The 14,162-nt window shown below is 45.8% G+C and overlaps 1 protein-coding gene across 2 annotated transcripts in view; it reads left to right on the top strand.

Moving 5' to 3' along the window:
* PDSS2 (decaprenyl diphosphate synthase subunit 2) overlaps window positions 1–14,162 on the top strand; it is an 80,661-nt gene that overhangs the window by 47,367 nt on the left and 19,132 nt on the right. For both annotated transcript variants that reach the window (XM_068160479.1, XM_068160478.1), the window contains exon 3: window positions 1,628–1,826. In XM_068160479.1, the coding sequence (XP_068016580.1) occupies window positions 1,628–1,826 (199 nt within the window). The remainder of the gene's footprint in view (window positions 1–1,627; window positions 1,827–14,162) is intronic.

The raw sequence follows: 14,162 nt of genomic DNA, 5'->3' as shown, positions 1-14,162 counted from the left end.
GGTTTTCTCTGCATGGAGTAAAGATTGTGAATTATAAAGGCAGCTTTAAAAACAGCTAAGTTGTTTTTTGTGTATGATAGACTATATTGGGAATCTCTGTTTACCCTCCCCCCACAGCTTGTCTACCTTTTGCATGCCTGCCCAGGCTGAGTGACTCTAGGGGTGCTTCTCTCTTGCTAATTGGCACAGATCACTGGCCTGAAACAGTTGCTGCTGGGGCTCTTCACAGGTCAGATACATCTGAGGCAGAAGGTTACTTTAGATTAATACCAGGGTGGGTGCAGCACATCTGCACTATCCAGGAGAAACAGCATTCATTTGCTGAGCTCTGTGCCCCTATGGAGACACGCTCTCACCCGAGCATCCATCAGCAGGTGCATGCCTGTGTGAAGGTGTGGAGCAGTTTGGTCACTCAATGAATCAGTGCTTGGCCCCTTTTGCATAAGTACAGGCAGCAAACATGCCTCTGTCCCAGGCTGCAATTTCATTTGAACCTTAAGGCCTTTTAGTCATCTGTCTGGCTGAGGGTGTGCATTGTGGCTTTGCTCATATGTGAAGTCTCCATGACAAGAAAGGGAACTGCCTGAGTCAGAGAAGATGTGAGTGTGCTGGGAGGTTGGATGGGCTGTGTGCAGCCTGTGCAGCTTTGCAGTGTTAAGAGCATCCTCCAGTGCACTGCTCTGTTCCTCCCTCCCCTGGCTCACTTATTATGTCTGTTCATCACCCTGTTGTAGTGCTGAGCTGAGGTGACATCCCTGTGCTCCTTGGAGTGACAGTCACTAACCATGAGGGGCTACAGGATTGACTTGTGGGAGAAGGGGAGGAGAGAGCTGTGCTAATGACCAATTTCATGCCTTTTCCTCCCAAAAATGGAAATAAATGGGGGGCAAACCTCCATGGGATAACCTCTGTGGCAAACCTCTCACAGGGATTTGAGGCCCCTAAAATGTGGAGTGTAGGAGACTGTGTGTTGGAATAAGAAGTGATTTGGAAACCTGCCCAAATGCAAATGGGTCTGGCCCTTTGCTGGGCAGTCACCTTTGCTGCTTCTGGCCAAAGCAGCCTGTGCAGTAGCATCGGTGCTCAGTTCTCAAATGCTCAGCTGGTTCTCCTCTAACCCCTGCTCCCTTCCCCCTTGATATGATTGAGCTGCAAGGTATCCTGTTATTAATTTAACTCTAATTTGAGCAGTCATTGACTGAGGCACTCTTGCAGTGTTTGGATCAGCTTGCTCATGCCTCCCCTGCTGATTTGTCCTTTGTTCCTTCCCATCAGTGCCTTTTGCTTGGCATTTTCTTCACGTCGGTGTCCCTCAAGCTTCTGGAAGACAAACCCAAAAAAGCAAGCATCATGAGGGCTAGTGATTACTTTGCTTTATTCTGTGAAAGGATTCAAACAAAGGGCAATGTTTCTCCAAATGGAACTCCTGGCACCCACAAGCTTACCTGGAAATGCTTAGTGATAGTAGCCTGTGCTTAACACCTCCTGGTTGTGGCTTCTGGAAGCACATGGAAGAGCTGCACAGTAGCTCCTAAATACCACACACTGTGTGGTTTTTTTAGACACCTTAAGAACCTAGGTTTTGTTCATGGTGGCAGCACTAATTGTACTTTTCCTTTGCTTTCAGCCAGAGAAGCCTGGCTGAGATTACAGAGCTGATCCACACAGCCTTCCTGGTGCACCGTGGCATAGTGAACATCGGGGAGCTCAAGCCCTGCGATGGCCCTCTGAAGGACATGCAGTTTGGGAATAAAATGGCTGTTTTGAGTGGAGACTTCCTCCTAGCAAATGCTTGCACAAGCCTTGCTCAGCTGCAGAATACCAAGGTAAGAAGGAAAACATTCTTTTACTGCCAGAGCAAGTAACTGCTAGTGAATCTTCCAAACAAGAGGCTCTTTAAAAGCTCAGCAGTGATGATGTGGAGCATCCTTTAATGATCAGCATGCTTAGAGCTGGAGAGAGACTGACAGGCTGCTGCTGCTACTGTGAGCATGTTTACCACTCCCCTGTAGAATTACTGTGGGGAGATTTCAAGTGTGCATTCTGAAGCATTGGGTGAGTGGTTAATGTGGTGGATTTAACATATATTCAGTGGCATCCTGTTCTGGTGGTTGAGAAGCTGGACATCAGCCAAGAGCGTGTGCTTGCAGCCCAGAAGGCCAGTGGCAGCCTGGGCTGCATCAAAAGCAGTGTGGCCAGCAGATGGAGAGAGGAGATTCTGTCCCTCTGCTCTGGTAAGTGCTCACCTGGAGTACTGCATCCAGCTCTCAACACAGAAAGGACATGGACCTAATGGATTGGTTTCAGAGGAGGGCTGTGAAAATGATCAGGGTGTTGGAGCACCTCTGCTATAAGGACAGGCTGAGGGAGCTGGGGGTGTTCAGCCTGGAGAAGAGAAGGCTCCAGGGAGACCTGCCAGTACCTGAAGGGGGCTACAAGAAGGCTGCAGAGAGACTGCTTGCAAAAGCCTGCAGGGACAGGACAAGGAGCAATGGTTTGAAATGAGAGGAGATTTGTTTTGGATGTTAGGAGCAAGTTCTGCACCGTGAGGGTGGTGGAACACTGCAACAGGTTGCCCAGGGGAGGGAGAGTTGAGCCCCATCCCTGGAGATACTCAAGGTGAGGTTTGACAAGGCTCTGAGCAACCTGATCTAGGGGAGGATGTCCCTGCTGACTGCAGGCACTTGGGGACATGGTTTAATTGCCATGGTGGTGCTGGGTTGATAGCTGGACTTGATGATCTTAGAGGTCTTTCCCAGCCTTAATGATACTAACGAGTGCAGCATTTTGGTCATAACAAAATGGGGTGCAGTCGGTTGGATTAATTACTGTTGATTTGTATCTCTTTTTTTAGCACCCATTCCTTTTATATTTTACTTTATTTTACTTCATTTTACTCTGCTCTGCTCTACTCTGCTTTGTTTTACTCTGCTCTACTGTGCTTTGCTTTACTCTGCTTTACTCTTTTACTTCATTTTACTCTGCTCTGCTCTACTTTACTCTATTTTACTTCATTTTACTCTGCTCTGCTCTACTTTACTCTGTTTTACTTATTTTACTCTGCTCTGCTCTACTCTGCTTTGCTTTACTCTGCTCTACTCTGCTTTACTCTTACTTCATTTTACTCTGCTTTGCTCTACTCTGCTCTACTCTATTTTACTTCATTTTGCTCTACTCTGCTCTACTTTACTCTATTCTACTCTATTTTACTTCATTCTACTCTGCTCTACTCTATTTTACTTCATTTTACTGTGCTCTGCTCTACTCTATTCTAATTTTACTTCATCCTACTCTGCTCTACTCTACTCTACTTTACTTCATTCTACTCTGCTCTACTCTGCTTTGTTCTACTCTACTCTATTTTTATTTTTCAATGTGTTTTCTGAATGTCTTAGTAAGATTTTCAAGGCAGGCCAAGGGCTTTCACCTTCCCTCAAGCCTGTGTTTCAGGAGGCGAGGAAACTTTGCTCAAGTGCAGCACCTATCCCTTTGCATTTCGTCCACCATTAGGCAGTGCAGGCAGCACTGTGTGATCCCTGAGGGCTTGCCAGGAAGCCAGCCTACAGGGATCTGAAGCACAAGTGCAGAGAGAGAGACTTTTTTTCCCCTTCCTTTCTGTGTGTGGTGTTTTTTTTCCCCCTTTCCAAAGCAATCATTATACTGCATGTCAGAAAAATTCTGCCAAAACATTTTAACACCCTTTTTTTTTTTTTCCCTTCTCCTTCTTCTTCCCCCCCTTTCCATTTTTCTGACATCTAAATACTTTCCTAGCTTCTACATATGATAAGTGGGATGCCATTATGGAAACTGATTGACTTAGTAAATTATTCTTTTTCATACGTCTAACCCCACTCAGCAAAGTTAAGGGAAATGGAAGTAGGAGCTATAGAAATCTCTTGACAGGTGCAGTGATTTAACCATACTGTATTTATTCTTCTGCTAAATGATGAATTTTCAAATCTGGCATCTGTTTTTCAGCAGTGTGAAATAACTGTGACTTTCCCCCCCCCCCCCAACCCCCCCTTCCTAATGTTGTGTTTTCTTTGAAAAGTAAGAATCACAGTACTGCATTCCCCCCCCCACAACCCCCCTCCTCTTTTTATTGTTGTTATTGCTGGTATTTATTTGGGAGCCATCAATAAGTTATTTATGTAAAGTCTTCCTCTGTCTTCCTGTTGCACCAGTCTGAATGAACACTCTGCTTCGGGAAGGAATTGCTTCATGTCAGCTAGGGCTGTGAAGATGATGGTGGGGATGGAGGAGCACCTCTGCTCTGGGGACGGGCTGAGGGAGCTGGGGGTGTTACAATATCACAGTATCACTAAGGTTGGAAGAGACCTCGAGGATCATCAAGTCCAACCTGTCACCACAGACCTCATGACTAGACCATGGCACCAAGTGCCACATCCAATCCCCTCTTGAACACCTCCAGGGATGGTGACTCCACCACCTCCCTGGGCAGCACATTCCAATAGCAAACCACTCTCTGAGTGAAGAAGTTTCTCCTCACCTGTTCAGCCTGAAGAAGAGAAGGCTCCAGGGAGACCTAAGAGCAACCTTCCAGTGCCTGGAGGGGGCTACAAGAAGGCTGCAGAGGGACTGTTTGCACAGGCCTGCAGGGATAGAATGGGGGGCAATGGTTTGGAATGAGAGAAGAGCAGATTCAGATTGGATGTTAGGAACAAGGTCTGCACCATGAGGGTGCTGGAACGCTGCAACAGGTTGCCCAGGGGAGGTGGTTGAGGCCCTATCCCTGGGGATATTCAAGGTGAGGCTGGACAAGGCTCTGAGCAACCTGATCTCATGGAGGATGTCCCTGCTGACTGCAAGGGGTTTGGAGTGGATGACTTCTTAAACTGGGCCCCTCAGTTTAAGAAGGACATCGAAACACTTGAAGGTGTCCAGAGAAGGGCAACAAGGCTTGGGAGAGGCCTTGAGCACAGCCCTGTGAGGAGAGGCTGAGGGAGCTGGGGCTGCTTAGCCTGGAGAAGAAGAGGCTCAGGGGTGACCTCATTGCCATCTACAACTACCTGAAAGGTGGTTGTAGCTGGAAAGGGGTTGCTCTCTTCTCCCAGGCAGCCAGCACCAGAACAAGAGGACACAGTCTCAAGCTGTGCCAGGGGAGGTTTAGACTCGAGGTGAGGAGAAAGTTCTTCATGAGCGAGTCGTTGGTCATTGGGATGTGCTGCCCAGGGAGGTGGTGGAGTCACCATCCCTGGAGGTGTTCAAGAGGGGATTGGACGTGGCACTTGGTGCCATGGCCTAGTCATGAGGTCTGTGGTGACAGGTTGGACTCGATGATCCTCGAGGTCTCTTCCAACCTTAGTGATACTGTGATACCTTTGGAGGTCCCTTCCAACCCAAACCATTCTGTGATTCTGTGAACCTGAGCAGCATTTTATCATCCATGGTACTGACTGTGCTGGCTACAGCCTGTGTAGATGTGGATAGCTGCTGCATAGACTGGAATTTAAAGTGAAGAGGGAGGTTAGCATTAACTGAAACTACTGCTACCAAGCTAATTTTATTGTGTTGTTAAACTCTTGTCTGAGCTTGTGTGTGATGCATTTATCTCCGTGCTTCTCTCGGGGCTGACAATTAGATGTGAAACTCTGGAGTGGTAATGAAATGCAGAGCTATTTTATAATTGCCAAGGGTAAAATTAGCAAAGTCAATTATTTTCCCTTAGGCTTTTCCCTGTAGATATTAAAAGGCTGCAAGGTAATTGCCTTAGGTAACACTTTGATTTTTAAATAACATTAAATATAGGAATTGTTGTTGTTAATTCGTAGTAATTTTCCTCTTCTTGCTGCTGCTGTAGATTGGAACTGTAATGATGTTAACAAGATTGAAGCCTGCTTTGGGGGGGTTCTTTTAAACTGGTACTCATACTAGAGCTCCTACAAGGGTAATGGAGGGAGTGGAACATCTCCCTTGTGAGGAAAGGCTGAGGCAGCTGGAGCTCTTTAGCTTGGAGAAGAGGAGTCTGAGAAGTGACCTCATTTGTGTTTATAAAGATGTGAAGGGCAGTGTGGGGAGGATGGAGCCAGGCTCTGCTCAGTGATCTCCAATGATAGGACAAGGGGCAGAGGGTGCAAGCTGGAGCAGAGGAGGTTCCATGGAAAATAAGGACAAACTTTTTGCCTGTGTGGGTGGCAGAGCCCTGGAGCAGGCTGCCCAGAGAGCTTGTGGAGTCTCCTTGTCTGGAGACATTCAAAACCCACCTGGATGTGTTCCTGTGTCACCTGCCCTAGGTGATCCTACTCTGGCAGGGGGGTTGGACTTGATGATCTTTTGAGATCCCCTCCAACCCCTGACATTCTGTGCTTTGGTGTGTGTGATACTTCTGCTATGTTTGCTAAAGTTATGCAGAAGAAGGGTTTGAGGGGAGATGTTTTGGGGCTTTTTAATGTATATCTGAGGTATGAGGACGCAAGGTGATTCTTCCCCTTTACTCTGCCCACTTTAAATACTGCATCCTGTTCTGGTGTCCCCAAAAGAGGAAAGACACAGAGCTACTGGAGCAAGTCCAGAGATGATCCGAGGGCTGGAGCATCTCTGCTACGAGGATAGGCTGAGGGAGCTGGGGTTGTTCAGCCTCTAGAAGACTCTGGGGGTACCTTAGAGCTGCCTTCCAATGCCTGGAGGGATCCTACAGCAAGACTGGAGAGGAACTTTTCCTAACAGTGTCTAGAGACAGGACAAGAGGAATGGTTTGAAGCTGAGGGAGGGTAGGTTTAGCCTGGATCTTAGGAGGAAGTTCTTTAGTATGAGGGTGGTGACACTCTGAAACAGGTTTCCCAGGGAGGTTGTGGCTGCCTCTGTGGAGTTGTTCAAGGCCACACTGGATGTGGCCTGGAGCAGCAAAGTCTTGTTGAGAAGTGTCCCTTCCTACAGCAGGGAAATTGGAGTAGCTGACCTCTGAGGCCCCTTCCAACCTACTCTATTGTGTGGTTCTATGATTCCACAAAGAAAAACCAAAAAAGCCCAACACCAACCAACCAAAAAGACCCCAACCAAACCAGAAGAAAGGGAAAAAGGGGTTAAAAAAAGACCAAAGGAAAGGCCAGCAAAATGTGCTGGTGCCATTCTCTGTGGTTGTTACTGAGATCTTAAGAATGACTCTGTTTTTCCCACTATCAGTCAGCGAGCTCTTGTTGGAATGATTAAACTGTTCACAGAAGCACTTCAAAATCTGCAGCCTGAAAGCTTGGAATTGAGTTTAAGACTCTTGTCTGTCAATGCAGAGCTCTGCCAGAAGACTATGTTATAGAGCATTGTTTTATTAAGCATTAGTTGTTTAGAAATAAACAGGAGCACAGATGCAGTGCTTCCATGGTGGATGCATTTCCTTATGGTAAGTTTATGTATTCCTAGAGGCATAAATGTGCTGTTTACAAAATAGGCTTTGTGTTCCCATAAACATCAATAAGTTATTTATGTAAAGTCTTCCTCTGTCTTCCTGTTGCACCAGTCTGAATGTACACTCTGCTTCAGAAAGGAATTGCTTCACGTCAGCTAGGGCCATGAAGATGATGGTGGGGATGGTGGTGGAGCACCTCTGCTCTGGGGACAGGCTGAGGCAGCTGGGGTTGTTCAGCCTGAAGAAGAGAAGGCTCCAGGGAGACCTAATAGCAGCCTGCCAGTACCTGAAGGGGCCTACAAGAAGGCTGCAGAGAGACTGTTTGCACAGGCCTGCAGGGATAGGACAAGGGGCAATGGTTTGAAATGAGAGGAGATTTAGACTGGATGTTAGGAACAAGTTCTGCACCATGAGGGTGCTGGAACACTGCAACAGGTTGCCCAGGGAGGTAAGTTGAGGCCTCATCCCTGGAGATATTCAAGCTCAGGCTGGACAAGGCTCTGAGCAACCTGATCTAGTGGAGTATGTTCCTGCTCAGTGCAGGGGGGTTGGACTGGATGACCTTTGGAGGTTCCTTCCAACCCAAACCATTCCATGATTCTTCTGTAGAATCAGGTGTGGTCCTATGGGGAAGACTCAGTTTGGACCTTTGAACAACTTGTTTGTTTGCTGCCCAGTGAAGGCTATGGAGAGCCTGCCCTTTCTGGACCTGTGCCAGCTGCTCTGTGGATGTAAATTGACATTTGGGGGATTGACAAACAAGTCAGCTGGAATCAACAGTTTGATTTTGTAAATGTCATTTAAGAAAAGCAGTTCTTGTCTCAGGCCTTTGCTTTCCCTGAGTGATGTCAAGAGAAGAACATAAATGTTTCACAAATAGATTTGTATTAAAACAGAGACACATCTTGGATCAGCTAAAGAAAGGTTCCCAAGGGTCAGTGCCACTTTTCTGGCTTGCTTTACAAACCCAGAAACTTGTTCTGAAGACCTTCAAGAGGGCACACCACCAAGAATCCTGCAGGAAGCAGCCCTTGAAAAGCCAATGCCTTGTGTTTTCCCAGAGCATTTGAAGCTTGCTAGAAAGCCACTGCCAGGAGCCCGTTCTGTGGGTTTCAGCTAAGAGAGGGACAGCTTTACAAAGCAGTAGAGCTCAGGATTATTTCAGCTGGCAAATGGGATTAATGGAAATAGGATTCAATAAGCATTACTCTAAAAAAACATTCTGGAGGCTGGCACACTTAGTTACCTGTATGACTAATGATGTTTGAGGAGATTACCAGGAAAGGAAATTGAATCCCAGCGCTCTTGGAACTCCTTGGAGTGTTTGCCTCCATATTTTTTTCCCCGGTTATTATTGAACAATCAAAATCCAATTTCAGCTGTTTACTGAGTTTTGTCTTTAGCTTCCTAGTGCTGCAATGTTTCTGTGTCAAAAGCAGGAGAATATTGAGTTTTAGTTTGGGGGCTTGTGTTTGGGTTTTTTTCCCCAAGTGTGGAAGAAAATCCCCCAATGAATGCTTGCTCGGGGAGGGCAGCAAAAGGCAAGCTGAAGGAATTGTTCTCTCTGTATTTTATGTCTCTTGGCTACCTCATTTTCTTCTTTGCTTGCTGTGTTTTCAAGTCTACACATCTGCAGCAAGGAGTAGGGTCTGTCAGAGCAGATGTGTGAGGAAAGGATATTGTTTCAGCACTAGAAAAGGAAGGCATTACTTGTGGTCCTTCGTGAAAGAAGTTTGGCAAAGCGAGGGAAGATCATCCAACAGAAACGGGGAAGGATGAGAAACAAAGATGCATCCATTGTTGTGCTCTTCCTAGTGCTGTTTCCTGTCTTCCCACCAAAGCTTCATCCTTTCCTTGATGTTCCCCTGGAAAATATCTGGTGGAGCCTGGAGAGACACTGTATTACCGGTCTGCAACAGCGTGGTCTGTGTAATCAATTCCATTTCAGCTGCTGAGCCTCAAATTAAACCACCACACAGTGAATGGAACTCACAATCATTTCTTTTTTGTCTTGTTGTTGTTTTAAGCTAGAATGAAAACCAGATTAAAATACATATGCAGTGTTATGATGCAGTGAACTTTAAACAAAGTGTTTCAAAGACAAGTGAAGGCAGCAAAGTGCCTGAGTTGCTAAACTGAGGGCAGTGATTCCTGCTTTTCATCCAGCGTGTGCAGAATCTCGTGGAGGATGAATGGAGCCCAGAATCCATTCTTCCTACTGTGCTTGAAGGAGTCTGAATCATGTCTTCTACCTTCAAAGAAGGAGTTCTACCCTAATGTCTTACATGCTGTGATTTCATAGAATAGATCATAGAATCAATAAGGTTGGAAAAGACCTCAGAGATCATCAAGTCCAGCCTGTCACCCAGCACTTCCTGACTACTAAACCATGGCTCCGAGTGCCACATCCAATCCCTTTTTGAACGTCACACACTCAATGCAACCACACAATTGCCCAAGAAACAATCATTTTCTCTCTAGCCTCCTTTTAATTCACTTTCCAAACTACTACTGACAGCAACTCTTTCCCTCACCTGACAGCAGCCTCTAAAGAGGACCTGAGGATGCAGAACGGGGGTGGGTAATAGCTGTCTGAAACAGCACAGACGGAAGCAACAGCTCCACGAGGAAGAGGCCCAGCTCCCAGAGCAAGCCTCACAAACAGGGTGGACAAGAGCCATCCAGATCTGGTGCCTGCTTTCAGGTGAGCAAAGCTCAGTGAGGTGCAGGTCAGCAGTACAGGGAATGGCTGCACACATCACCCCCTTCAATCCCACCAGGGTTAGAACAAGGGTGGCATTGAAAAGCCCCATGTGAACAAAAACCCCAAGCAAGCCAGGGCATTTCCCTGCAGTCCTTCTAGCTTTGAGGTTTGACTTCAATTAAACATGCACCTCTGTTTTGCACAGATGGAGCTGGATTTCCCTGGAAGGTCAGCTGCAGGGAGGAGCTGGGCTGCTGTACCTTTGATGGTGGACGTGTGGCCCTGTTCTCTGTCATTCCTTATGCCAAATAGTACCAGAACAAGAGGACACAGTCTCAGGATGTGCCAGGGGAGGTTTAGGCTGGAGGTTAGGAGGAAGTTTTACACAGAGAGAGTGATTGGAGTCACCATCACTGGAGGTATTCAGGAGGAGACTTGATAAGGTGCTTGGTTGCATGGGTTAGTTGATTAGGTGGTGTTGGATGATAGGTTGGACACGATGATCTTGAAGGTCTCTTCCAACCTGGTCTGGTTTGGTCTGGTCTGTTCTATTCTATTCTATTCTATTCTGTTCTGTTCTAAATGCTTTGGGAATTCTGAGCCCTGAAGTACATCTTAGAAAGGAATCCTCAGAAAAGTGCCTGAAAGATTTAGCTTGATTTCAGGGAAAGGAGGGAGGAAATTCAATGTGTGGTTGGTTGAACATCCTGAGCCATTGTCTGAACCACTAAGAAAATTGCCACTGTTTGGTTTGGGTTTTTTTCCCTTCAGTCAATATTTAGAAAATCTTGAGCTTGAGAAACTAGACTCAGAATAAATTTAAATAGCCTTGGAGGGCTAAAGCTGTGCCTTTTTGACAAGGAAATTACAACACAAGAAAAGGATGAATGAAATTTCTCTGCTCCTCAAACCTGCAGAGCTCTTCTGGCCTTGAGGGGTAGCACAGTCTTCTGGACTATTTCATATCTGATAAATCAGAGAGGTCAGAGCTTGAATTCTCTCTTGCTATGGAATCAGCAATCACATGCTTGTGTCCAGAATTTGCATCATCTTATACACTTAGCCTGCCTAGATAGTCAGGGAGATTTTGGCTTTGACAATCCATCTCTTTTCCCTCTGTCCATTCTAAATGGATGGCCTTTGTGTTGACCTCTTAAAGGCAGAAGAGGTCACATCTCTACCAAAGGTGCTGAAGTTGTACCTCCTTAGGAAAAAAGAAAAAGAAACCAGGAGCCAAGCACTGGCAGAAGTGTTGCAGAACATGTGTTTAAAAGGTGTGACATTATTTACATGTGCATTTGTCACCTGCAAGCAGCAGGGCATCCCCTGAGCTGCTCCTAGCCCTGCAGATGCTCTGGAAGATGCTGATGCAGAGTGGGAAATGACAACTAGAGTGGAAGTTTATTTTCTCTCTGTACAGTGTTACTGCTGCTCACCTGGAGTACCTAGGGAGGACCAGGCTTCTCAAATATAGGTAGAAGAGTGGAAAAATAGTGAGGAGAGAGATGCTGAATAAGCTGCCTTTGGTCTCTTTTGAGGCTGCCTGTTTTCAGGCACTGATTTTGGCAACCCTCTCTTGCCTTTCCCCATGTTTGAACTTGTTTAAAGTGGAGCTCAACTTTCAAGTGAGAGAGAGAGAAGAAAAGTAGTTTGGAGCACTTGATTTTTCATCTGCCTTTCCTGCTCTTCCAACTCACATCTCAGTAATGTCAGCAAGTGGAACAGGGCACTGGTCAGGCAGAAAGACACAGAATCAGAGTATCTTCGATTGGAAGAGACCTTCAGGATCATCCATGCCAACCTTCAACCCAGCATAACACTAAACCATGTCCCTAAGCACCAGATCCACAGGCTGCTTAAACATCTCCAGGGACGGTGATTCCACCACTGCCCTGGGCAAACCATTCCACTGTTTGAGAACCTTTTCAGTGAAGAAGTATTTCTTAATATCCAGGCAGGATATTTCCTAGTGTCCAGATACTGATGAGGATGGAGACAGCTCTGATACAGTTTTCTGCTCTTCCAGGGCCACGCTGCGTGACCTGGGGGAAAAATCAGTTCCCTGTCACAGTTTTCCCCTTACATAAAACAGGAGGCAATACATTTTTCAGGGGATGTTGATTGCTTTCTGATTTTCTGATGAAAAGTGCTACTTAAGACCCTAGTCAGTGGATTGTTGACTGCATGAATACTACTGAATCTGTAAGAGTTTTTCTTCCTGTATGCCAGCTTGGGATACAGAGGAAAATTACCTGCTTTCCTCATTTCTCACTGCATTCCTCAGCACTCAGGACCCCTGGCTGCTGGATGTTAAGGAGCAGATGCTTTTCAAAGCGCAGATTAAGGGCTGATGGAGTTGCAGAGCCTCATGCAAGCATCCCACTGTGCTCCTGAAACTGGGATTTCATTCCTGGTAGTGATCTGTATGGCCTTGAATTTACCTTAAACAACAAGGAGATGCTGGGAAAGAAAGGAGGTACAATTAATGCTAGATTCTCACTAACATACAGTGTTGAAGAGGTCAATGCCTAGAGGTATTCACTATATGGATTCTTCTAACTGGTGGATGTGTAATTCTCCTAAGGTGCTTTATAAACATGAAGGGGAAGAGGTACAACTGTTCACAAGCGTTTCGCTGAGATGGTTTTAAGCCAGTTAAAATTGCCTTTGAGAGTAGAGTTGCACTAAAAGGAGAGAGGAGAGATGGAAAGAAGAAACCTCAAAACAGGGTCCTGCTCAGTGTAGAGTTTCAGGCAAGAGAGGAAAAGGTCTGGTTATCCAGAGCCAGCTGCATTGTTCAAAGTTCATACTATCACTTTGACATTTCCAGTAGGACTCAGTGTCTTTGTAAATTCCTCTTCGTATTACCAGTGTAGGTCTCTGAGCTCAGACCATTTCACAAACCATAACATTTTTTAGTGAGTGATTGATCTGTATTATGTGTCCCAGCCATCAGAAGAATCTTGGGATGTTGCTTGTATAAACTGTAATACAATCTGATCCTGGGCATTTGGTTACAGACTTTCATAGACCCATTGGCGATGCTCGGTCCTCCTGGATTTGGGAATGAGGCTTATCTGATACCTTAAAAAAAAGAGAGAGAAAAAGGGGTGGGTGGGGGATAAAAAAAAAAGGCAAAAAGAGGGGAAAAAAAAAACCAAACCCCAAAACAACCCACCACCCTCATTTTCTCTGCTCCCCACTTAAATAACTCAACACATCTGGTAACACTGTAGGATCATTGTCCTCTCGGTTCCTCTGCAGCTCATGTTGCCACACTATTTCTTGGGTTTCTAGTTTCCTAAAGGGCAATGTGATTTTAGTCCTTTATTTTCCCCCCCTTTTTCCCCCCCCTTTACATTTTTTATTTGGAGGCTGGGTTTTTTTTTTAATAGGTCTTGCAAATGAACCCATATGCATTGCAAGGGGGGGGGAGAAAAACCCAACAACCCGAACCCAACAACCCGCCCTGACTTTTAATCAGCGGCGCTTCCACAGTTAGCTCTGGCTCTGTGGGTATGAATATGGATAGGAACCAGTGTTCAGGGGAGGGAAGCAAAGAGAAAACACACAATCTTTCTGCTAGTACTCAAAATTGGCATTCAAATGTGTTTTTATTATCAAATGAAGTATGCCTGGATGTTAAAATGCCTTTCTCCGAGGGGCCTTTATCGTTTTGTTTCTCGTCTCGGGTTACGAGAACGATAAAACCGGGGGAAACCAAATCTTTTAATTCAATAAGAGCCCCGGTGAGTTTTAGGAAGCTGAAAAAGGGGAACCAGGCTCATATGCATAGGAAATGAAACATCCAAGAAATGAAAACTTTGTGAGCAACTGAAGGGCTAGCCTTAAGGTGTGCTCATTGGAAATGCCTGCATTTAATTTTGCAGTAAATCTGGAGCGTTTTGTTCCAATTAAGGCGGTTCGTGTGCATGGCTTTCAGTTGTGCAGTAGTTCCTGGGAGAGCTTGGCCTGCTTGTTTTACATTCTGGATCAAGTTCAGGTTTTTTAGGCTTCTCCTGAATAAAATAAAAAAGCCTGAACCCTGAAGATAATACAGATTGATAAATCTGATTTAAACATTCCCGTGTTGCA

This window comes from Melanerpes formicivorus, unplaced genomic scaffold, assembly GCF_026170545.1.
Source record: "Melanerpes formicivorus ecotype bairdi unplaced genomic scaffold, bMelFor1.0.p_v2 SCAF_50, whole genome shotgun sequence".
In the NCBI taxonomy this organism is placed as follows: domain Eukaryota; kingdom Metazoa; phylum Chordata; class Aves; order Piciformes; family Picidae; genus Melanerpes; species Melanerpes formicivorus.
This window is presented reverse-complemented; position numbering and strand designations above follow the sequence as displayed.